Source organism: Polypterus senegalus, chromosome 1 (genome assembly GCF_016835505.1).
Source record: "Polypterus senegalus isolate Bchr_013 chromosome 1, ASM1683550v1, whole genome shotgun sequence".
NCBI lineage: Eukaryota > Metazoa > Chordata > Cladistia > Polypteriformes > Polypteridae > Polypterus > Polypterus senegalus.
In genome coordinates this window covers 239,815,560-239,840,618 of record NC_053154.1, presented here as the reverse complement: position 1 = coordinate 239,840,618, position 25,059 = coordinate 239,815,560, and the positions used below count along the sequence as shown (strand labels likewise).

Here is a 25,059-nt window from a genome sequence, read left to right as displayed (position 1 = left end):
TGCGGTATTCTTCTTCTGCCATGCAAAGCACTTTTTGTTATGACCAAATAACTCAATTTATGTCTCATCAGTCCAAAGCACTTTGTTCTAAAATGAACCTGGCTTGTCTAAATGAGCATTTGCATACAACAAGCGACTCTGTTTGAGGCGTGAGTGCAGAAAGGGTTTCTTTCTCATCACTCTGCTATACAGATGTTCTTTGTGCAAATTGCACTGAATTGTAGAATGATGTACAGATACACCATCTGCATCAAGATGTTCTTGCAGGTCTTTGGAGGTGATCTGTGGGTTGCAAGGTTATTATAGTTTTGCCTTTTTATATTAGTTTTTATTTCTATATTTTTTCTGACCTTACTTGGAAATTCAGTTTAGTTTTAGTTTTCCTTCATCATGCATTTTTAGTTTTAGTTTAGTTTTTATTTCACAAAGACATTTCTATTTTATTTTTATACATATTAGTTTCAATTTTAGTTTTAGCAATTATGGCATGGAGCGCCTAAGGAGTTAGTTTTGTGTCACAGTCAGACAGAACTGTACACTTAACAGATTTGGATATGAGTTTAATGTTAGTGGAAGCTTACTATACTGCCTGGTTTATTATCTGGTTTTATTTTTGTCTGATAAAAACAAGCATAATCAAAACTAGACACTGAATATGAACAATTTTACACAATTTTATAATTTTTAAAATATTTTCTCATGAAAATCACAGGGGCTTAAGAAGAACAGGGCTCTTAGGCTTGAATCGGTGTGCAGACCCCACCTGGCTGTATTGAGGGAAACAAAGAACAACAAGCATGTAGTGTCAAGATTAGGGGTGGTGAGTCTTGAATAGCCCACCATAAGAACAATAAACCCTTAATGAGCAGGGCAAGAGCAGGTAATAGGAGTACGGACAGGCACAAAACAACAGAGACAGCGTCTGAGATTAAGAACAACATATACATTATCTAAACCTGTTTATCCAGAGTAGGATTTCAGAAAATTTTAAAATATTCTGATAATGGATTACTTTCACAATATCAGGTATTTTGAGTTGTAAATATGAACTAAAAAAGATAAATTAATAAATATGGAATAAATACAAAAACCCATTAGTAGTTTTTCATCACTTGTCAGACTCTCTACCTTTGTATGGCTTTGTTGTTAAACGATGTTTTTAAAGCAAAAGTGATTGGTCAGTAACAATATGCTGATCTTGTATGATGAACTAGTCAGTCTCTCGATTGGCGTCGTTTTATTTTTAAAAACCGGGAGTGGTCTCCCCTCGACTTTCTTGTATACTCGGATGTGGGGATGGATATTTAAGGAGTAAACTGCAAGACAATGATTATATTTTTATATTATGTACATTAAGGAACCATCAACAACAAATCAAATTAATAATATATTGAACACTTATTAAAAAAGTAAAGTTTAACTAATTGGACTCTGCAGCTGTATAAATAAAAAAAAAAATCGAGTATGTGTTCAGGTAAAGTACCACTTCTGGGTGATGGATTTGACCAAAAAATTAATACAGATCTACATTGTGGTGTAACAACCACATGCCGAATTTCATCCATCTATCTAGTTACGTTTTTGAGTTATGGTGTTTACACACGCACAGAGGCAGCACACGCAATTCCAAAAAACAGTATTGTTGGACACTGTTTAGTCTATAACGTCAAAATTCATCAAAATATCGAGGTCGAATTTTTTCATGATTACTATACTTTCTGTATACTTCGTATATGAGAAAGTAAAAATGAGTTCTCCTGTGCGAAGTGGCAGGTGAATTGCTGTCAACAAAAAGCAGACACCTGAGAAATAAACTGAAACGTTACTCACTCGTGATTTTTCAATGGCAAACATTTTGTTGACCAGCACATTCTGATTTCAGCCATTTGAATTACATCTTGATATACAAAAAGCACAAAGAAAGGCGGCACGCAAATCGCTTTCTATTCTCATGCGTTACGCACCCGCACTCAGCTTGCTCTGTCACCGCTGTGTGAACTGCCGCCCTCCTTCACCAGCTGCCGTTCACTGGATGAATAAATGCGGGCGGCTCGTGGTGGATGACTTTCTGTTTTAGAGTTAGTAGTACTAGGGTGTTGTACCGTGTTAGCCATTATGAATGTAGAGAAAAGCCAAGCAAAATGACACCTTTTATTGGCTAACTAAAAAGATTACAATATGCAAGCTTTCGAGGCAACTCAGGCCCCTTCTTCAGGCAAGATGTAATACAGAAACTGACATTTCCTGTGTATATCCACACACTAAGACAAGAAACAACAATGGTAAATCTTTAAATAAAAAATCTTAAATGTAAGAAATTAATAGGTTCATTCAGGCTAAGATTAATTAAACAGGAGAGAGAGGAACAATGTATGGTCAAGATCTTTAGATAAGATAACTGTCCAACAAAGTCCTTTGTTCTTTTAAAACTCTGTTTTAGAGTTAAAACTTACAAAGGTTAAAGACTAAAGGCAAGAATATTCATTTAAAAACGAAAACTAAAAATATTTTAGTAAATTATTACTTTATGTCAGTTAGTTTTTCCAGCTACTTTGATAGTTTCGTTTAGTTTTAGTTTTTCATTTCGGTTTTGTTAACTATTTTATTTCAGTTTATGAAAAATGTTTTTTTAATAATAGTTTCAGTTTTGATTTTAGTTTTCGTTAACTATAATAACCTTGGTGGGCTGTTTGCAACCATTCTCACAATCCTGCCCATATGCTGCTCCTGTATTTTTCTTGGCCTGCCAGACCTGGGTTTAACAGCAACTGTGCCTGTGGCCTTCCATTTCCTGCTTACATTCCTTACAGTTGAAACGGACAGTTTAAACCTCTGAGACAGCTTTTTGTAGCCTTCCCCTAAACCATGATACTGAACAATCTTTGTTTTCAGATATTTTGAGAGTTGCGCTGAGGATCCCATGCTGTCACTCTTCAGAGGAGAGTCAAAAGGAAGCACAACTTGCAATTAACCACCTTAAACACCTTTTCTCATGATTGGACACACCCGTCTATGAAGTTCAAGGCTTAACGAGCTAATCCAACCAATTTGGCATTGCAAGTAATCAGTATTTAACAGTTACATGCATTCAAATCTGCAAAATTACAAAGGGACCCACATTTTTGCACAGCCAGTTTTTCACGTGATTTAATTTTATACAACTAAATACTGCTTCACTAAAAATCTTTGTTCGGAAAACACCCCAGTACTCAGATGTTCCTAGGAAATGAAAGACATACCACTGTTATCTTTTTTGTTGAAAGTAGAGTAAATTATTATGCAGGCTGAGAGGAGTTCCCATCCTTTTTAATATGACTGTATTCTGTTTCTCTTTGGACATATCTGTGAATTCCTTAAAGTTACCCTTTCAATAATTTTCTGTTATGTGTGTAATGAAATTACCACTCAGAATATTTGAGATGTTTAAACTTCAGAGCAGCATGGAAATGTTACGAGGTGTGGCAGAAAAGTAATGAGACTGGCAACACTGCAAGCGATCTGGCAACGCTGCGCTGTTGTCCTTGATAGAGCACGTGTATCAGTACCCTCCCATAGCTCAGTGCGAGTTTCAACTCCTTCCGTTAACTACGTTGATTTTTGTGACTGCTATTAGCGAAGTTGTGTTTTTGGTTGTGCGTCACGCAAATTGGAACAGCGGAATTTGGAGCAACGTTGTGCCATTAAATTTTGTGTTAAGCTTGGAGAATCGGCAAGTGTGACGTTTGAAAAGTTAGAACAGGCCTCTGGGGAACATTCTTTATCCCAAGCTCAAGTTTTTTAGGGAGGCCTTCAACTTCGAAAACCAATGAAAACATCGAACGTGTAAACACTCTTGTGAGATCAGACCGTCGTTTAACATTAAGAATGTTGAGTGAACAATTAAATTTGAACAGATTTACTGTTCATCAAATTTTGACTGAACATTTACACATGCGAAAGGTCTGTCCCAAAATGGTGCAGAAAAACCTCACAATTGAGCAGAAGGACAATCGAAAAAACGCATTCCTGTGGTTCCCCAGCCCCCTTATTCACCTGACCTCAGTCCGTGTGACTTTTCCTTTTCCTAAACTGAAAATGTCCCGAAAGGACATCATTTCGGGACTTTAGAAAACATCCAAAAGAGTGTAACGGACATGCTGAAGACCATACCGGTTGAAGACTTCCAGCGCTGCTACCAACAGTGGGAACAACGTCTTCATCGGTGTGTAGCTGCCCAAGGGAACTACTTTGAAGGGGATAACATTGATGTTTGAAAAAAATAAAAACTTTGGTAAATAAAAAATCAATCTCATTACTTTTCTGCCACACCTCGTATATCATATTCTTCTAAAACTAATAAGTCCAAATGTCAAGAGGAAGCTACTACATACATCATGCTATTACCCATGGAACCACATACAAATTATGTTAAGGAAATGTGGAATAGTGCTGACTAAAAAGCATTTTTCATGAGCAAACCATAACTAGGAAAATATTGTAGTGCTCATGAGGAAAAAAAAAATAAGAATGCTATGTCAAATTAAATGCATATTAGTCTGAATATACAAAATAAAATTTTGTCTTTTACGATTCCTGTGAATTTGACTTAGTTAAAGGTATGCATTTGCACATAAATCTAAATTTCAAGCAAGGGATGACCAATTCAAGAAGATGGTTTACAGCAAGTCAAGTTTATCTTTTTTTATTATTATTATTCTAAAGCGTTCTATTTGAATGCTCAGCATTACTAGTGAATTTGGTTGAAAGCCAGATATATTAAATAATCATATTATCAACCCACGATTATAAAGTGGGAGATGGATGAAGTCAGAATCAAGGTCTACATATGACTCAATACATAATATATAATGAAGAAGTTCAGTATAGCTGGGTAAGGAGAGAGAGTATAGCTTAGTACAGTGATGTGTGAACCGCACTTCTGTTCTTCCATAAAATTAAAGTTAAGTGATAATACTTGTTGCAGTTAATACATTTGGGTGAAGAGTATTTGTATGGTTATAACAAAATCAATCAGATTACATGTTTTGTGTGACATTAAAAGAATTATCTATATTAACATATATCATATCATAGGCGGCACGATGGTTAATGCATGCTGTCTCAAGATCTAGCATACTGGTTTTGAATGCCATCACTCTATACTTAAGTGTGCCCTATGATGCAGTGTGCTAAACACGTTTTCTTTGAGCTTCTCCAAAGTTTAGTCATTCCACTTCAGCCTTCATTTTCGTAAAGTGGCAGCCCCACAAGTAAAGTACAACATGTCTAACAATAGCCAACTTGCTACAGCATTATAATTCACAAATTTCAACAAAAAAACCTTTTTTGTTTTTGTGGATACCTTCTGCTTTAGTTGTACAATCCTGCCAAATTTCATCTTTTAAACTAAATGGGAATTAGTGCTTTTGATGATGACTGAGTGAGTGAGTTAACTTAGCATATTATATATATATATATATATATATATATATATATATATATATATATATATATATATATATATATATATATATATATATACAGTGATCCCTTGCTAGATCGCGTTTCGACTTTCACGGCTTCACTCCATCGCGGATTTTAAATGTAAGCATATCTAAATATATATCACGGATTTTTCGCTGGTTCGCGGATTTCTGGATTTCTGCAGACAATGGGTCTTTCAATTTATGTTACATGCTTCCTCAGTTTGTTTGCCCAGTTGATTTCATACAAGGGACGCTATTGGCAGATGGCTGAGAAGCTACCCAATCAGGGCACATATTACATATTAAATAAAACTCCTCAATGATATACGATATGCTTCCCGCCGCTGCTTTGCACACTTAAAAGCTCTAACAGCCCCTATTGATTTTTCATTGTTTGCTTTTCTCTGACTCTCTGACTCTCTCTGAGAAATACAGGCAGATACTTATCCATCATGCAATACCATCAGGGAGGCGTATGATTGGCCCCATTATCTGCTCCTGACGGAGGGGGTGTGAGCAGAGGGGCTGTTTGCACAGTGGATGTTTGCTTAGAAGATACGCGCCTGTAAAAAATGCTGAAAGGCTACCTTCACATTGATCCCTTCATTGCACCGCTGTATCGCGGTGCTTGCATACTTAAAAGCGCAACAGCCTTATTGATTTTGATTGTTTACTTTACTCTCTCTGTCTGACATTCTCCGCTCCTGACGGGCACCTTGAAGAGGAAGATATGTTTGCATTATTTTAACTGTGAGAAAGAACTGTCATCTCTGTCTTGTCATGGAGCACAGTTTAAACTTTTGACTAAAGGGTGTTATTTCATGTCAAGAGGGCTCTAATAATGTTAGAAAACGTATTTAGAAGGTCGTAAACAGGTTTTCAATGCTCTAACTGCGAAAATATTAGATTTATAAATACAATATCCTACTTCTTGGAAACTCATTTATCTGTCTGGAGGTGATCAACCGCTATAAACGAGGTTTTACTGTATAACTGTGCGGAGAATATTTATAAACAGTGTGGGAGAGTTTCTAAGAGCTTAAAATATATAAAAATAACCATACAAACATATGGTTTCTACTTCGTGGATTTTCACCTATCGAGGGGGGGTTCTGGAACGCAACCACTTCAATCGAGGAGGGATTACTGTATATATATATATTGTAAGATATGGCCGGCCATGTACCCCGGCCAATACCCCCAAGCGCCAGGTGGAGCCCTCCTTGCAGCATGGAGGTCCCCAGAAGACCAGCAGGGCATTATGGACCATGTAGTTTTTGTGCACCGCCCTGCTGGATGCCATGGGGGCCACGAGAGGGAGCTGCAGGGAGGACCGAAGAATTCTTCATGCCCTATGACCCGGAAGTTCGTCATAGGAAGAGCGACGGGCTTCCGGGGTGAGAAACATTATTTACCCTGACCCGGAAGGAATAAGGACTTGTGGACTGTTGGGAAGGAACACCTCCGGGTCAGGGAACATAAAAGGACTATGGGAGCTCCCAGACGATGAGCTGAGTTGGGAGGCAGGGTGGCTAAGCGTCTGGGAGTGGAGGATTCGTTATTGGTTATTGTTTATTGGAGTATTTGGGAGTAGAGGGTGCTTTGTGCACTTTATTATAAAATAAATATAAGTATTGGACTTTTACCTAGTGTCTGACGTGGTGTCTGAGGGTGCAAGGGTGCGAGAAGCATCTTATTCTGTTACAATTGGCGTAGCTCCGGCAGGATTCTCTGGCCGTCAGTTTGGCAGAGGACCTGAATTTAAAAAATTTATTGTGGACAGAATATCCCGGGAAGACAGCGTCACGACACACACAGAAAAATCGCCAGAAACCTCATCTTTATCAAGTCCGTCATGGGGAAGAAGAAGACAAAGCAGAGCGCCAGCAACAGCGGAGGTCTAGCTCGGCATTGCCTGCGCTCAAGAGGAGCTATGGAGCGGCTACGCATTTCGGAGAGATTTCGGAGGAGGACGTCACCGGCGAGGTATGTACGGGAATGTACTGAATAATCTTTTAAATTAACACATGATGTCCCATGTACATACCTCCCAGATGTCCATCCGAAGGCTCTGCGGAGGCAGAAGACCGACCGAAGCGATGGCGCGCTCTCATTCAGGCAAGCGAGTAACCCGAAGCACTTCCGCATTACGGGTGCGGCGAGGACACGTGACCTACCACAAGGGATTCCAGGAAGGTGACGTTCCGTATCCAGCTGTTTGTGGCTTCGCCCAAGAAAAGACGGACTTGAGTTTTTCGAAGGGGAAAGGGGAGGCGATCGAAGTACCGCTCTCCCTACAAAAGGTAAGGAGGTCCGGGAAATGATTGATCGGTCCGTCGATAAATTGATACAGACGGATCACAGTCAGCCAAAAGCGGCACCGCGGTCCTCCGAAAAGAACTCCAAATCCCAGGCTCCCTTGCGGGACCTGTCTGAGCACGTGCCAGGAGCGGCCGTGTTTATTGGCTCCCACCCGGAGGGTAAGGCTAATGATGGCTCGAGCATGCCTCCGGGTGAATTAAGTAACTTTTTGGACGTGCACGAGCTGGAAAAGTTGCTTCAGCCCGTGCACAAATTTTACAGGTGGTGGAGACAATAAAGAAGATCACTGGGGATCTGGGAGCAGCGGCCGAAGCGCCTTTAAGGAGGGTGGATGAATTCCTACGGCGATTTGGTCAGGAGTCTCCCATTATGATTGATTTGGCGGTACAGGTGAGTTTTACGGTACCGCACAGAATAAAGGGACACAGAGTGACGCGGGCCCGCGGTTAATTAGTAGCGGGTGCCAAGTCACTACGAGCCCTACAAACGAGTGTGGTGTGATGACAGAAGGGGCGGTGGAAGCACTGATCGTACCAGAGCAGCTGAAAAGTGCTGTCTCTCGGAGCGATGCGGTGCTGAAGACGCCGCCTCTGGTTTCTTTAAAGTCAGCGGGCATGCAAACAGCAAAGAGGCTCTCTTTCTCTAATAGAGACTCAAGCTGTCGCCGACAAGTAAGCAGGAGATCCCGAAATACACCGTGGGTCTCCTGACAAGGTGGGAAAAAGGGCGGAGAGCAGGAGGCGGCCAGAAAACCCTCCTTGGCGGGGGAAAGGGTGGAGCTGACCGAGTTCCCGAGATGTTTCAGGTCTCGGGAAAAGAGCCAATCAGGAGGACTTCGGTGCTACAATTGCCAGCGACCGGGTCACGAGTGGCGCCAATGTCCCCGGGGAGACAGGAGGTACACCGTTCCCCCAAGGTTTGCTCGAGGACAGGGACAACGCAGTCAGAGCCCGGATGACGCGTCCTCTTGGAGGAAGACTTCCCTCTCGGGGCAGGCCGCTCCGAATCTTTATAATTCGTTGGGGGGGGAGTACTGTAAGATATGGCCGGCCATGTACCCCGGCCAATACCCCCAAGCCGCCAGGTGGAGCCCTCCTTGCAGCATGGAGATCCCAGAAGACCAGCAGGGCATTATGGACCATGTAGTTTTTGTGCACCGCCCTGCTGGATGCCATGGGGGCCACGAGAGGGAGCTGCAGGGAGGACCGAAGAATTCTTCATGCCCTATGACCCGGAAGTTCGTCATAGGAAGAGCGGCAGGCTTCGGGGTGAGAAACATTATTTACCCTGACCCGGAAGGAATAAGGACTTGTGGACTGTTGGGAAGGAACACCTCCGGGTCAGGGAACATAAAAGGACTATGGGAGCTCCCAGACGATGAGCTGAGTTGGGAGGCAGGGTGGCTAAGCGTCTGGGAGTGGAGGATTTGTTATTGGTTATTGTTTATTGGAGTATTTGGGAGTAGAGGGTGCTTTGTGCACTTTATTATAAAATAAATATAAGTATTGGACTTTTACCTAGTGTCTGACGTGGTGTCTGAGGGTGCAAGGGTGCGAGAAGCATCTTATTCTGTTACAATATATATATACTGTATATATGTATATACATAAAATGCAAAGTTAAGTAGTAGTTCCCGCTGCAATAAATATCTTTGCTGTTCCTGTTTCAAGTTGAATAAAGCTGATTTTCGAGAATTCCTTAGACTCGGCCTCATCTTTTGGGTGCAAGGCAGTGACTCACACCTTTGACAGTGCTACAAAAAGGTTATTTAGACTATATTAAGATATTCTAAGAACATGAATAGTAGCTGAGTTACCAGCTTTTCTCTACAGTCATAACTGTAAAATTCAGTGACATAGTTTCATATCTTTATCTTCATATACTGTATATGTTGGTAGTCGTAGTCATAAAAGTATAGAGAGAACTTCAATCCATTCATGATATAGGCACATTAATCCAATTCAGCATCATAGGAGGTGGAGCCTATCCAAGCATTTTTGAGTTCAAGGCAGCCCAGGGAAGTTAGCCAATTAATAACAAGGCATACTCACTAAAACACTCACATTGTTCATGCCAGACCAATTAATAGTGTCCAGTCAAACGAACTGACATGTGTATAAAATGAGAAACGAAAAATAGGCCATTAAAAGAACAAGTAAAGTTTACACAGCCAATACCTGAACTCAGTTCTCTGGAGCATTAAGGCAACAGTGCTAAAGTCTTTGACACAGTGCCACACAGAAAAGAACACATCCACTATAAAAGATTACTGTATAGAAATCAATAATGCCTATAATGATTTGTGATAATGGTTCAGTGATATTGTCATGGTACAGGTACAACAAAATGTAGTTATCGTATACTCCTTGGGGTCAGAGCGCAGGGTCATCTGCTATGCAGCACAATTGGAGCAATTGCAGGTTAACAGCCTTGCTCAAGGGCCCAATGAAGTAGAATCCCTTCTAGCAGTAACAAGATTCAAACCAGTAGCCTTCTGGATACTGGCGCAGATCCTTGGCCTCTGAGCCACCACTATAATTAGCAATTACTTTAATCAACATAAATGATAAAATATAAACCAATTTATTATCAGAAATATAGACTGTAAAGATGCAGATTTCACCATGTATTCTGGTACTGCAACATTGAAAGTGTTGTCGATATGATTGCTTTTAAATGGCTGATTTAATTGGCTTGTGCTATAGTTTTTGCGTTTATTCATACCTCATGCTTATATTTGTGACTAAAAGTAACTTACACAAATAGTTCTTGTTTTTTAAATCCGTCAACATCCATAATGATTTACATTTTCTATTATTAATTTAAATCTCTTTGAATGGTCTTGCCCAAAGGAAGTTGTCCAGTGCACTAGAATTTTGATGCTCCATGTGCAATTACTGTTCTATAGATTCCAGACATGTTTGCTTTCAAGTAATCATACTGTGCACCATGGGTGACTGATCATTCTCTCACTATGTGAAATCCATGCCATGTCTTTCTAATAAATGAGATTCATAATTTACTGGAGAAACTGAATGCCATCAAAATTCTTCCTTCTTTTTCTTTGCAGTTTTTAATGTATGGTATATTGTTCATTTTTATTTCCTCATTTATAAAATTGGTACAGTCAGGGCAATTAATGAAACAATTCAGTGTTACACAAGGTAGAAGAGCAAAAGTGAAAGGCTCAGTAGAGTGCCAGAAAAGGCCAAAGGAATAGAGGGTAGCTCTAAGCAAATGCGACAGGATAATATTTTTCCCTTCAGCTGACAGAACAAATTTAATTGGTATTAGAATACCCTCAAAGCATCCTCATTCTGGCATTCACAGTTTTACTCAGTGATATTGCTGGTTTAGAAATTCACATTGCTTATCACTGTTATCTATTTAAAATGCTATCCTTGTTAATTTGAATGTTTGCTTTTCAGTTTAGTTTTACAGGAAACTTGTGAAATTTCTATTGGTAGTGATGTGTACTAAAATTTGTATCATCAAATATCTATTTATGTTTCCTTCCCCCAGAGCAAAGACATTTCTCAGAGTGCAATGACAAAAATACTTACTGGACTGGAAATGCATTCATGTAATAATACAAAACTAATGGAATTTTCTGCTCCTAGTCTTTCTCTGGTAAGTAACGAAAATAAACTTTAAAAAAGGAGATCCTGAAAAAAAAAATATTATCAAACACTATTTTCTGGATCATTAATGTGTATGTTTTAACATAAAGGTATTTTTTCTCCTACTGATTTTGATTGTTGAAGTCTAATTAGGCTCTAATGTCCAGTTATACTTTATTTTTTCATGATGCAAATACTAAGTTACTGCATTTTTAAGTGTTGTCCTTACTCGAAAGCAATTAAAATAATTCCAAGACATATTCTTTTATAAATTGACAAAATTTGTGCTCATTTTACTTACACATTGGTAAATGAGAAAAAATAAACCTTTAATATATTTCAAATGGTTGATATACAATCTTGTTTACCAATCCTGTTCTGCACCACCTTCATTTGCTCCCTTTGTCTCATGGGATTGAATATAATATTCTGCTAGTAATTATAAAGCTTTACATGGCCTGGCATGTCAGTAACCTCCTGCATCACTACAGTTCTGGCTGCCTACTAAAGTCTGCTGATGCTGACAATTTTGTTGTGCCCCTAACTAACTTTGGCCCAGTATTGACAGGGTTTTCAGATCTATTGCACCATATTTTAGAATGGCTTTCATTTATCAATTATATCAGCTTTCAGTTCTTTCTTTTGAAAAGCAACTTAAAATGCATCAGTTCATGATGACATTTAACTAACACTGATATTCTTTCCCTTTTTCTCAGTTCATCTTCTCTTTCTAGGTGCTCAGGATAATAATGGGTATAACAAATTATGTTATTGTTCATTGTTTTCTTGTGGTATTTTGTTTATGCATTCTGGTTTATTATTTTTTATTCTAATTCAGAAATTTGTACTTTTCAGTTTTTATCTTTTACCATCTGTAAGACAATGGGTGTGGGTTATAATGCCAGTGGTGCCTTTCTTATATAATATATTTTTTTTACCAAGGTCTAATATTATTGTAAAGCAGTGTTTAAAGCTTAGGACCTAGGATTTCAAACCCTAAGGATGTGAGTTAAAGTCACACTACTGACACTGTGTGTGGCCTTGGATTAAGGCATCAGTCAAGTTTTAATAATAGTATTATGAAGTCAGTATAGCTGTTTACTCTTAAGATGCTCTATACAATGGCACATGAGGGAAATATTTCTGAATCAGGTCAATTCTTGCCTTTTCCTGCTTTTCCTAGTGATTTGATTTTTGTTGATGGTTATTGCAAAACAGAATTTTACAGGAAAGTGTGTTCTTTTGAACTAAAATGGGTAACAGTAGGGATAATATGACATTTGTGTATATACTATAATGAACTGAAAGTAGAGCAGTAAATACAATGAACATAGAATAAAGATTTATTGGCGTTTAAGTAGTTTAGTGTGAATCCAAACACTGGAAAAACTGCAATAGGCTAAGAACTATTTACAGGTAGCCCTGGAGCAGGCCACAAATGTCTTGCACCCTACTTTACGGATCAAACCCAGTAATGTTAATCCCCCAAGTCTGCTCCAGTGTTCCAGCCTCAAAGTACTCCTGCTTCTAAGAGAAAATTCTAACTGAGAATCCCACTACACTTCATGGTGACATCCTGCTCAGCACTGCTCACCCCTTTTTGGAGTCTGGTACCTGCCTGTTTGTGCACTCTCCCCTGGAGGTTTCCACCCCTCAAAGTCTCAGAATGGCAATATTTGAATATGCCACGCCCACCAACCATTCTTTTCAACAGTGACTCCAATCCTCCACTGCTGACTGGCATCTTATAACAGCGTCCTGTAATACAGCAGTGCAGGCTTACCTATTGTCATTATTAGATGTTTGTGATTTTTATTTGTTTACATTGTTCACTCAAGTATAGTATCTTTTGGTGTTTTAGTCAGTTGTGTGTAGAGATATTGCAAAAAATATCAAAGTGTCAGTGAGTATGGTGTCCTACACAATCCAAAGACAATAGGAATCTGGAAGAAACTCCAATAGGAAGAGGTCTGACAGACCTAAAGTCACAAATCAGAAGACAAGTTTCTGAGCGTCACCAGCTTGCTTGATAGGCTCCTCACAGCACAACTGGAAAAACTGAGGTGTTCTAAAACATTTAATTAGTAGTGTGTATATATGTATATATGTTACACTCCTCTGGTCATGGGTGACTTCAATACAAACACTGGCACTCACAGGGCTGGCAATGAGGATTGTGTTGGTCCCCATGGGTCTGGCAACCATAGTGAACGTGGCTCCATGTTCCTTGCAAGCATGTTTTAAGCTGCAGCACTATAGATGCGGAAGAAACGTAAAATGGTGTGTGACTTGCTGCTGATACTGGCTACTCTGTTTGCATTTTAGCCTCTTGAGTTTAATTGCAGATTGAAACAGGAAATAAAGTTAAAAGAGGATTTGAACGTTGATTTGTGGTTGACTTTATTTGAGTAGATAAGACATAGGTACACAACGCAATACTTAGATCACACCATCTAAAGTTTACACACACATGCTCTTGTCTCTTATTACTGCGAATGCCAGGAATTGAAGGATTGTGTAAAGAGGTGTTTCATGTGCACCATTTGTTTTTCTGGAAAAATGGCTATCCCTCAAAAGCTAAGAGTCAGTCAAATAAGTAAATGTTAATGTAAGTGAAAGCATAAAGTGCTATTTCTTTACATGAGAAAATAAAAATCTTTTGAAAAGTTGTATGCCACTTAATTTGATTTACAGAATATGTGAGAATGTGTAGGTTAAATTCTAATATTTTAGTTAATCATTTAGTTGGCAGGTTAGTTACGCGTTAGTATCCCACAGAAAAAAATGCATAACCTGATTTTGTTTTTATAATGATAATTTTATTTAACTTTATTTTTAAAAAGAAGAACAAATCAAGAATATGAAATGGATGAAACACACTCCGAGCTAGTAATTTTTTTTTAAGTCACACTCGAGTTGGTGCTGTTCACTGTTGAGTGCCATTTAGAAATGTAAAATTGTACATACATCCTTGGGCACATGCTCCAGAAGGTCCGCATATACATAAAGCAGTGGCATTTGTACTACTGAAGGGGCACATGCTAAGGACACCAAGGGGGAGCCTCCCCTCCCTCTTCATCAAAGTCTAATACCAACTACTCAATATGGACAATGCGTGTCCACCCTGCCTAGGGCTCAAAATGGGCTTCAACTGACACTGATTAAAGTGCATTTTTAGGTTACAGTTTAATTTAAATATGTTTAACTTGTATTAACTGAGAAATCTGAATATATCAAGGACTGTATATTCAATATTCAGTACCTAAATACTTTTTTAGGGTATTCAGTATAACACAGTATATGCTATGTATATATATATATATTTACAAGCTGGGTAAGCCCGTGCTGTAAAAAGCTCAGGCTCCTAGAAACCATGGATTCTGGCACTTCAATCAATCAATTGCATCAGCATTCGGTTTGCCGATGTGCTCGCCTCGCTTGTGTATAAGTGGCTAAGCCAGTTTCTGTTTTCTCGGCGGTTTCACTTTGGTGACAGAGTCGATTTCTTTGAGCTTCATGCTGTAGCCTCATACTTCCGGGCCGCCTCACACTTCCAGGCCAGACAGACAGACACACACACACACTTCCAAGTGTTGACGTTTATATATAAGATATATATACAGTATATATATATAGATTTGGAATTTAATGTTTGTCTTTTTTTAACCAGTGTTATTTATTTGACCTTCGTTTTGTGCATTTATTCCTGATGTTACATTTGAATTTTTGTGAAGTTCATTGAGCATGGGAAAGGCACTGTACTGTATAAATAAAATTCATGTTATAATTGTTACTACCATGCCACCTGACATTGTGTTAGTGGCACAAGAAAACTGTGAAAAACAAGGGAGATATCCTTTAGATTGTTTTGCCTGTATGTCTTTTGCACACAATTTAAAGGTGCCAACAAAGTAATTACCAAAAGCAAAAATTACACACAAACTCTGCTGTTGTTGCTGTTGTCTCATTTCATAGATGCTTTCAAAAGAGGTAACTTCATTATAAGCAATTTTAAGCTCACATTTGCTCTTCATTTGCCTAAACTGACTGATTATCCTTCTTTGTGTCACCTAATGTTTTCCATTTGACTAATCATTATTTTAAATGGACACATATACTAGGAACTTTTTAGTTTGAGGTCTTGTGGCAGTGCTGATGCCATTATCCTTTTAACCTGTTTAAATTAGCTATGGTACATAAACTTATAACGTATAATTTATTTAATAATGCATATTACACAATCAGCTTTGCACCTCCCTGGTCTTATGTGACTGAATAATCTACATTTCTCCCGAAGCAAGATAACATTTCTGCAGGAAACAGTGACATGCTTAGGTGGGTTGACAGGTCCCCAGGAAGTAGTTATAACAAGTCAATATAAATTAGCATTGAAATCATTTTTGAGACAGATGGAATATTTCAAGTGTCAAATAAAATGTATTGCTTTCAAATTTTTGCATGCAAAAATAAAAAATGCATTGTGGATGTTAAAGTTGAACACACCTTTATAGATTTTTCAGTTCTTTCTAATGTAAGAGCTAAAATCATGGGAACTCATGTCATACCTTTAATAAGATCATGTAGCCAACAATGAACAAGTGAAAAACACATGGATCATTATAAGAAAAAAATTATTTGGATTTAGTTACTTCTTAGTAAAATGTTAAGCATAGGTGCAGACTGTTGTAGTGAACCAAAGCAGTGATTTTATTGGTCTTGTACTAGATGACCGTCCAAAGAATTTACATCTGTTCTCTGATGCTTGAAACAGAAGTTACAAGGCCAAAATCTGATTTTGGGACGATAAGGCTTACAAATATTTTCATAACAGAATATGCTGCAGAATTCAGAATTCTGCCAGCAGCTGTTGGCATTTTCAAATGCAGCACATTTTGTTTTTTTTTTTTAAAGAAATACTGTACATAAAATCATTGCAACTTATATTAATTGAAATTATTTCAGACATTTCAGATTTGTTATAGGTCATGTTAGCTATTGCTCTGAATGAAATTAGCAGGGGTTATTAACATTTATATCTGTTGTTCTGGAAAAGTAATCACAGTGTGCCTTGTAGAGAACGTTTTATACACTTTAATGCAGGCTAGTAATCTGGCAGTCATCATTTACCCTCTAATTTACAGTTCTGAGATGGTGTTTTCTCAGAGAATTACTAAATAGAAGTGAGACAGAAAGTCAAAATGAACCCCTTCATAACCCATTACTCAATAGAAATTCAGAAATTATATGGTACAAAAAAGCTATTGAGCAAGTTAATATACTGGAAAAGCCTTGCTCTTCCAAGAGTCACCATCCTCATCTGAGACTGGGTGAAGACTAAGGCAAGTGCAGTGATGATCCTAGCTTTGAAGCCTTCAGAGTAACAGGTTACATGCATTCTTCAAGTCATCTTGGTTCAGCTTCAAAAAGATTTACCATGAGAACCTGCTGTTAACTTTTTTACTGCTGCATGCACTATGGCAGGACAGAGTTGCCCAACGGGTTATTTGACTAGTGTGGCCGCTGGCCCGGACACAGACAGACGGACATCGTAAGTTCACCCAACACACGTTTATTTACAGGAATATGTACAATAATTACGTCAGTGCACGTCCCAGTGCCTCTTGCACCGTTCCCCCAAATGTCCAGGCCACACAGTCAAAATGCCTCTCTCTTGCCGCCTCCCATCCTCTCTCTAGCTCCGTCCTCTTCCACCCGACTTCCACCATCGACTGAAGGGAGGCGGCCCCTTAAATAGGAACCCGGAAGGGCTCCAGCTGCTTCCCGGCACTCCTCCGCAGACACGCCCCAGTGTGGCAGAAGTGCTGGCTGCGCACTCGGAAGCCGTCCGGGTGTCCCCTGTCATCTTCCCCCCAGCACTTCCTGGTGTGGCGGAAGTGCTGGGCTCCAGGGATATTCAGGCACCTGGGCGCCACCTGGTGGTGGCCACGGGTCCCTACAGGGCTGGGCTTTCAAGCCCTTTACCCGAGGCTCCCAACATAACCAGGGCGGACGCCCCCTCGCTGTCTGGAGGAGGCACAAGCCCTCCTCCGGTCCTCCTGGGCGTCCCGGCCGGGGATGCCACACTAGTTACAAACTGTTTTAAACTGTCAGGCAAATACATTTCTGTTACAACTAGCTAAATAGATACTTAATTGGTAGAATCTAGATATACTGATAAGTGGAAATGGGCTTTCATTGTTCTCAATCTAAGGTATTTCCTTACCAATTCTTTTCAAGTCCAAATGGTTTCATCAGACCCTTTCAGCTCAGGATTGTATGTCCAAAAGCAGTGCAAGGTTATATTATATTTGGATATTTTGATGAAGGAAAAGTTACATTTGAAAGTAAGTTTACATAAGAGGGGTCCTTTCATCGGATTGGCTGGCCCAGCACTCTTTCAGCCGTGGAATGGCCAAATGGGGGAGGCAGCTTGATGGATGAGGTCTCCAGGACTCTAAAAATATCCAAATCTTATTATGTGATATCATCTACTGTTAAATTCTGCTCCGTACTTCTAAAATTTTTATTTTTATGCTGTATTAAGGATTTGTTCTGTTCTGTGTATTGTATTGTATTGACCCCCTTCTTTTGACACCCACTGTACGCCCAACCTACCTGGAAAGGGGTCTTTCTTTGAACTGCCTTTCCCAAGGTTTCTTCCAAGTTTTTTTTGGGAGTTTTTCCTTGTCTTCTCAGAGAGTCAAGGCTGGGGGCTGTCAAGAGGCAGGGCCTATTAAAGCCCATTGCGGCACTTCCTGTGTGATTTTGGGCTATACAAAAATAAACTGTATTGTATTGTATTATATAAACATCACATATGGGTTTGTCTGCCAAACAGGGACCTGCTATGCTCTGCTGAAGCGTGTTGTGCTAAAATGTGCTAAAAGGCTTTTACTGAAGAGCAGATTGTAAGAGGAGGATCATTGGTAAGGAGGATTCTCAGGTTGGACTTTCATCAGTAAGCAGGAGTTATCCTAGGCCGGAACATCAGAGCAGATTTGAGGGATTATCACATTCTACTTTTATTCGACTGTCAAATTTCATTGTTATTATTCTTCTTCTCGATGTGTTATTCATATAATTTTAATTAAGTTTCTCCTACCTTCACCTGAGTTAAATCTCTGTCTTCATTGTTTCATCCAACTTTCTCTGTATTACCTTTTTACATTGAACTATTTTGCTGAATTTTTGCCTTCAAGTGTAAATCTTCTGTATTGTAAAAAAACAAAAAGATATAAATGTTACTACATTATTTCAGATGGCAAAGGTGATGTCGGACTGCACTTGGACTGATGCAGTTGTTGAACTGCAAGCATGGATACAGTTAGCACACTTTTCTCTTTTGTCTAATGATCATGATTTAGTAATGCTATGTACCCAGAAGGCAAAAGGGTTGGAAGAAGCAGCTACAAAGAAAGTGAATCTGAATAAACTAACAATGTAAGTTAACCTTAAAAATATTACTCTTTTGTTTTTTTACAGATCAGTCTGCTTTTTATTATAATTATACTAAAAGTTTTAAAAGCACAAGAATCCTTTGTAGAATATTGTGTAGTGGCCAAATTAGCAAATGTTCATTAAAGCTACCTAGTACAATATGGTATACAGGGGAACTTTTTATTATAGTTGCATTTTCTCCATGTTGTACAGTATGGGTTTCAGCTGCCTCCTTACACTATTTGTAAAGGTCTACATTTGATCATCATTTCTTAACTATGTAAGTAATGTACAGTAAGTTGTATTTTATAATTTTATGTTCTAGTATTATATTCAGTTTTTGTCATTAAAAGTATTTTACATTATATTATATACCTTACACATTTTAATGGGGAAGTATAAGTTAAATGTAGAATAAGTATGACCTCTATGGAGAGAAATGAATACTACACTCATAAAATGCAAATATTAAATACCCTGCTCTGCACAACCAAAAGCAAATGCATGATTAGTGTGTATAAGCGTTGTGGAAATGTGTCCACTAATTGATGTACAGTATACAGTATTAAAGGTACAGAATATCAGTGAAAAATCTAATGGAACATCTAATCAAAGAATGAATATTAGATATCTTGAAATGTATAATGACATCAGTGTGTTAAATTCTTTATTTTAACATTCTGTAATTTATTATCCATATTATTTTCAATAGCAATGCAAGCCTGAAATTTTACATTTTATAATTAGATTTTTCCATTTTTCCATGTTTTTCTTCACAGATGTGATTATAGTGTGGTACAAGAAATGTTCAGCATTATTTTCTGTACCCAGGGTCAAAGTATATTTCAGTCTTCTGCTGGAAATCGAAATTTACTTAATGCTGCATTGAATGCATTTGAATTAAGTGCCTGGTAAGAATATTCCCCGTTTATTCAATAAAGGTTATACAGGATAAACATGCATTTTAATACTAAATATCCTTAAACTGACTATTTTTGATTTAATTATGTATTTATTCTGGCCTTATTTTATGGCAGTTTCCATAGTTATCACTGACTTCCTTTTGATTTTTTTAGCTATGCAGAAAAAGCTGGAAACAACAGACTTGCAATGACAGCAGCACGGCACTTTTGGAATGCATGCCTGCCTATTATGCATTTACCGTCAGAAAGGCAGCTCCTAAGAGACTCCATTGTAAAAATTCTGAAAGCTGTAAACTGTACTAGCCAAAAGGAGCATTTGGTAAGAAATAGCAGGGTCTTAACAGAGGGAGTTGAAATATTTTAGCTTTTTGAACTGAATTGTTTTTTTATTTTTATTTTTTTATTTTGCTTGTAACCATGATGTACCACCTTAAGCTTCAAATAACTAGCACATTTACAAATATTTTACAAGAGAATTCAATTTAAATTATTATAACTGTACCACGTTTATGCTGTCATCAAAACACAAATCTATTACAAATCCTATTTATGAAGGATTTTGTAGTGGCATGTGACAAAAGCTATTATTTCTGAAGCAGTTACCTGAAGAGTGACTGGCCAGTAAATGAGTATTGGTTATTAGTGTAAAAGTTTGAGAGTGCATTTTACTCTTTTATTCTGAAGTAAAATTGTATATATCTCTTTTAACTAATGTATGAATAGTATGATGTATCTTTTCTCCAGTCCATCTGGAGTTTTTTTTTGTTTGTTTGTTTTTTCTCTCCTCCCGGCCATCTGACCATACTTTATTCTTTATTACTTAGTATTGTCTGATCTTACTTTTGTTTCATATAAAATTTTCTCTCTTTATCTTGTAAAGCACTTTGAGCTGTGCCATTTTTAAGACAGTGTGCAACATAAATAAATGTTGTTGTTGTATCTTACATTAGAATTATTTCTGTTGGAATCCTTTTTAGTTTAGTGTAATTTAGTTGAATGAGAATTCTCTCCAGTAGTTTTTTAAATGAAGCTGGGCTTACTGCTTTCAAATCAGTTGAGTTGTAGTTATTTGGCAAATATACTTCAAACAATTGAAGCATGTGATTTTGAGTGTCAAAGCTTACAAAATCTTAAAGATTAATTTATAACCTGTACTTAAAATAATGTTATTAGTTTTATGACATGAAATTTAGACACTCTTTTTAAAAGAAGTTAGGGGGTGTGTACTGTTTGTTTAAATAAAGAGAGAAAAAAATTATGACTGCTACCATTCAGCTCCAGACTGGTGGTTAGAAATCCCAGCCTGGTCACTGTGTGTTTGTCTATAGAATGTGCACTTTTAATAATAATAATAATAATAATAATAATAATAATAATAATAGTACATTTTATTTCTATAGCACCTTTCTCATGTTTCCTTTACTCTGTTTCTTTGTGTTCTCAAGGTACTCATGTGCCCCTCCAAGAAATGTTGATGTTGGTTAATGAGTTACTCCTGTATCCTGGTATTCTAGTCTTATATGAATGTTAATGTGAAAGTGGGAATGCACTGTGATGAATTATTCACATTATTCTTCTCCTGCAATAGACTAACTTTATGTCCAGGTTTAGTTTCAGCAAGTAGACTATTTCCACTGGGATTGGCCCTAGCTTTCTGTCTTCTAATAATGGACTAAGTGGGTTCTGAAAATGAATGGATTAATTATATTTCCTAAAGCAGAAAAACAGAATTGTGTGTTTAATACCATGGGGTCAGGATGAATCAGGCACATTCCTTAAGTAACTATGATAAATGAATATTGCGGACATGTGTGCTAATGTTTAACATTATTCTGCCATGTTTAGAAATACAGGTTGTTACTGCCTTGAATCTGAAAAGCATGTAATTGTTTCAGTAAAAGTCAGTGCTGTTAGCAATTATTATGAAGACAATCCCTGATTTAAATTAACCTCTGTATTTTACTATTATGTTTGTTATTAGTTTTACTTCAGTGTTTTAAGAACATATGTATCAGAGGCTTTTTTTCTGGAAAGGAGCTATAAAAGGATTGTTGTTTCAAATGATATTTGAAGTACATACAGACCAACTTTCTTAATCCATTTTGGATGACAATTTTAAATACATTTTAAATGCATTGAGAAAGAACATTGTGGAGTGCTTGACCAGAGCAAATAATATATGTGTATCATTTTGTAAAATGTAATGGCAAAGAAGACCAGAACGTTTAAAAAGGTAAAAGATTTATGTCATCCTAGTAAGTTTTTGGTGGCCTATTGTGGGAGCTGGAAGGATGTCATATGTAGTGATGACTGAACCTCACTGAATTTGCTCAATCTGAGATCGGAATGAATCCATCGGAGTGGATTATAATGGTGCAGTGGTCTTTTAAGTGTCCAGTCCCCAACTGTACTAGACAGATTATTGTGGCCAAATATGTCATCTGAGCTTTGAGGCAGTAGGCGAAACACTGTGCAACCCTGATTTGATTTAAGATCTAATTAACAGAATTAAATATCAGAACAGTAAAATTGCTTGCATACAGTATGAGACACAAAGCTTGAATTCACTAAGGTTTTTCCCCCATAGATTTGATAGCAGGTACTCATCTTTCTTGAACTAAAAGTTTAGTTTTGGTTTTTTTTTCTCTGATGCTTTTGCTTTCACACTGCCTCTCCTACCAAATAAGTGCACCACTAAAGCATATGCATTCTTCACTCCTTCCTGTCTCCATTAACTGCACAGCACTTTGGATAATATTATTAGAGGGGTATGCTCAGATATTACATACCGGTCACATATGTAAAAAATACTGTATTGCCTTTAATACACAAGTACACAGACACATTTCCAGTTTTCTTCTGAATGCACAGTTTATGTTTAAATGTATCTGCAAGTTTTCCACTAGCATTTAGCTCACTACTAGTACTCACTATCTGTGTTATATACTTGGGATAGCTGTACAATCCAACATTGACTGCTGCATCTCTGTGATGTCACCCTGGCCTTGCAATGTATAATGGGGCGCTGGGAAAAAAAAAAGTGTTTCGAAGCCAGCTGCACAGTGAATTTCCAGGAAAATACTTGCCAAGCATAGTCAATCGTAAACACAGCATACGGTGCATCCAGAAAGTATTCACAGCGCATCACTTTTTCCACATTTTGTTATGTTACAGCCTTATTCCAAAATGGATTCAATTCATTTTTTCCTCAGAATTCTACACACAACACCCCATAATGACAACGTGAAAAAAGTTTACATGAGGTTTTTGCAAATTTATTAAAAATAAAAAACTGAGAAAGCACATGTACATAAGTATTCACAGCCTTTGCCATGAAGCTCAAAATTGAGCTCCGGTGCATCCTGTTTCCCCTGATCATCCTCGAGATGTTTCTGCAGCTTAATTGGAGTCCACCTGTGGTAAAATCAGTTGATTGGACATGATTTGGAAAGGCACACACCTGTCTATATAAGGTTCCACTGTTGACAGTTCATGTCAGAGCACAAACCAACCATGAAGTCAAAGGAATTGTCTGTAGACCTCCGAGACAGGATTGTCTCGAGGCACAAATCTGGGGAAGGTTACAGAAAAATTTCTGCTGCTTTGAAGGTCCCAATGAGCACAGTGGCCTCAGTCATCCATAAGTTCGAAGCCACCAGGACTCTTCCTAGAGCTGGCCGGCCATCTAAGCTGAGCGATCGGGGGAGAAGGGCCTTAGTCAGGGAGGTGACCAAGAACCCGATGGTAACCCTGTCAGAGCTCCAGAGGTCCTCTGTGGAGAGAGGAGAACCTTTCAGAAGGACAACCATCTCTGCAGCAATTTACCAATCAAGCCTGTATGGTAGAGTGGCCAGACGGAAGCCACTCCTTAGTAAAAGGCACATGGCAGCCCGCCTGGAGTTTGCCAAAAGGCACCTGAAGGACTGTCAGACCATTAGAAACAAAATTCTCTGGTCTGATGAGAACTGATGAAACTCTTCGGTGTGAATGCCAGGTGTCACGTTTGGAGGAAACCAGGCACCGCTCATCACCAGGCCAATACCATCCCTACAGTGAAACATGGTGGTGACAGCATCATGCTGTGGGGATGTTTTTCAGTGGCAGGAACTGGGAGACTAGTCAGGATAAAGGGAAAGATGACTAGAGCAACGTACAGAGACATCCTGGATGAAAACCTGCTCCGGAGCGCTCTTGACCTCAGACTGGGGCGACGGTTCATCTTTCAGCAGGACAATGACCCTAAGCACACAGCTAAGATATCAAAGGAGTGGCTTCAGGACATCTCTGTGAATGTCCTTGAGTGGCCCAGCCAGAGCCCAGACTTGAATCTGATTGAACAGCTCTGGAGAGATCTTAAAATGGCTGTGCACCAACGCTTCCCATCCAACCTGATGGAGCTTGAGAGGTGCTGCAAAGAGGAATGGGAGAAACTAGCCAAGGATAGGTGTGCCAAGCTTGTGGCATCATATTCAAAAAGACTTAAAGCTGTAATTGCTGCCAAAGGTGCATCGACAAAGTATTGAGCAAAGGCTTTGAATACTTATGTACATGGGATTTCTCAGTTTTTTTATTTTTAATAAATTTGCAAAAACCTCAAGTAAACTTTTTTCACATTGTCATTATGGGGTGTTGTGTGTAGAATTCTGAGGAAAAAAATGAATTGAATCCATTTTGGAATAAGGCTATAACATAACAAAATGTGGAAAAAGTGATGCGCTGTGAATACTTTCCGGATGCACTGTATCTACTGTGGAAATGTGAATTTTGCTGATTAACACAAGTCGTAAGTGTTGGCTCCTGGGATTTGCCAATGGCTTTTATTCTGGTTGGGCAGGGGAACTATAGGAGGGAATGACGTTACGCTTCTTCTAATCACTGTTCTTCCATTTTACAGAGGAAAATGTTGATTATTTAAAAGTGTTCCACCCCATCATTACACCCATTTGCTGCCCTGAAATAAGTACATACAATGTAAGGGACTCACCATTCATACATGTGCAACACAATATGCTTTTATGAAATGTATTGTGTTTTGCATACTTTCATTTGTCATACTAGACAGTTAACTATGTCAAGATTTGTTGTTATAATGATAATATCATAGAATTATGAACTTACATAAAGGTGAAATCCAAATAACATTATATCAATTAAAAATGATTACCCCCCACCTTGTTATTACATTATTATGTGTTGTAATCAGCAGACTATGATATATTACTTTATTTTATCCACGTACTAGTTATAAATTCTTTTTTATGTGTTTGAATTCTTTTCCATTTTAGCCATATA

The 25,059-nt window shown here is 38.3% G+C and overlaps 1 protein-coding gene across 1 annotated transcript in view; it reads left to right on the top strand.

The window, feature by feature from the left end:
* The window catches only part of LOC120540101 (cilia- and flagella-associated protein 46), a 248,788-nt gene that overhangs the window by 91,847 nt on the left and 131,882 nt on the right, over positions 1 to 25,059 (top strand). The window contains exons 21-24 of the mRNA XM_039770591.1: positions 11,310 to 11,417; positions 18,666 to 18,847; positions 19,624 to 19,755; positions 19,921 to 20,086. Coding sequence (XP_039626525.1) covers positions 11,310 to 11,417; positions 18,666 to 18,847; positions 19,624 to 19,755; positions 19,921 to 20,086 — 588 coding nt within the window. The remainder of the gene's footprint in view (positions 1 to 11,309; positions 11,418 to 18,665; positions 18,848 to 19,623; positions 19,756 to 19,920; positions 20,087 to 25,059) is intronic.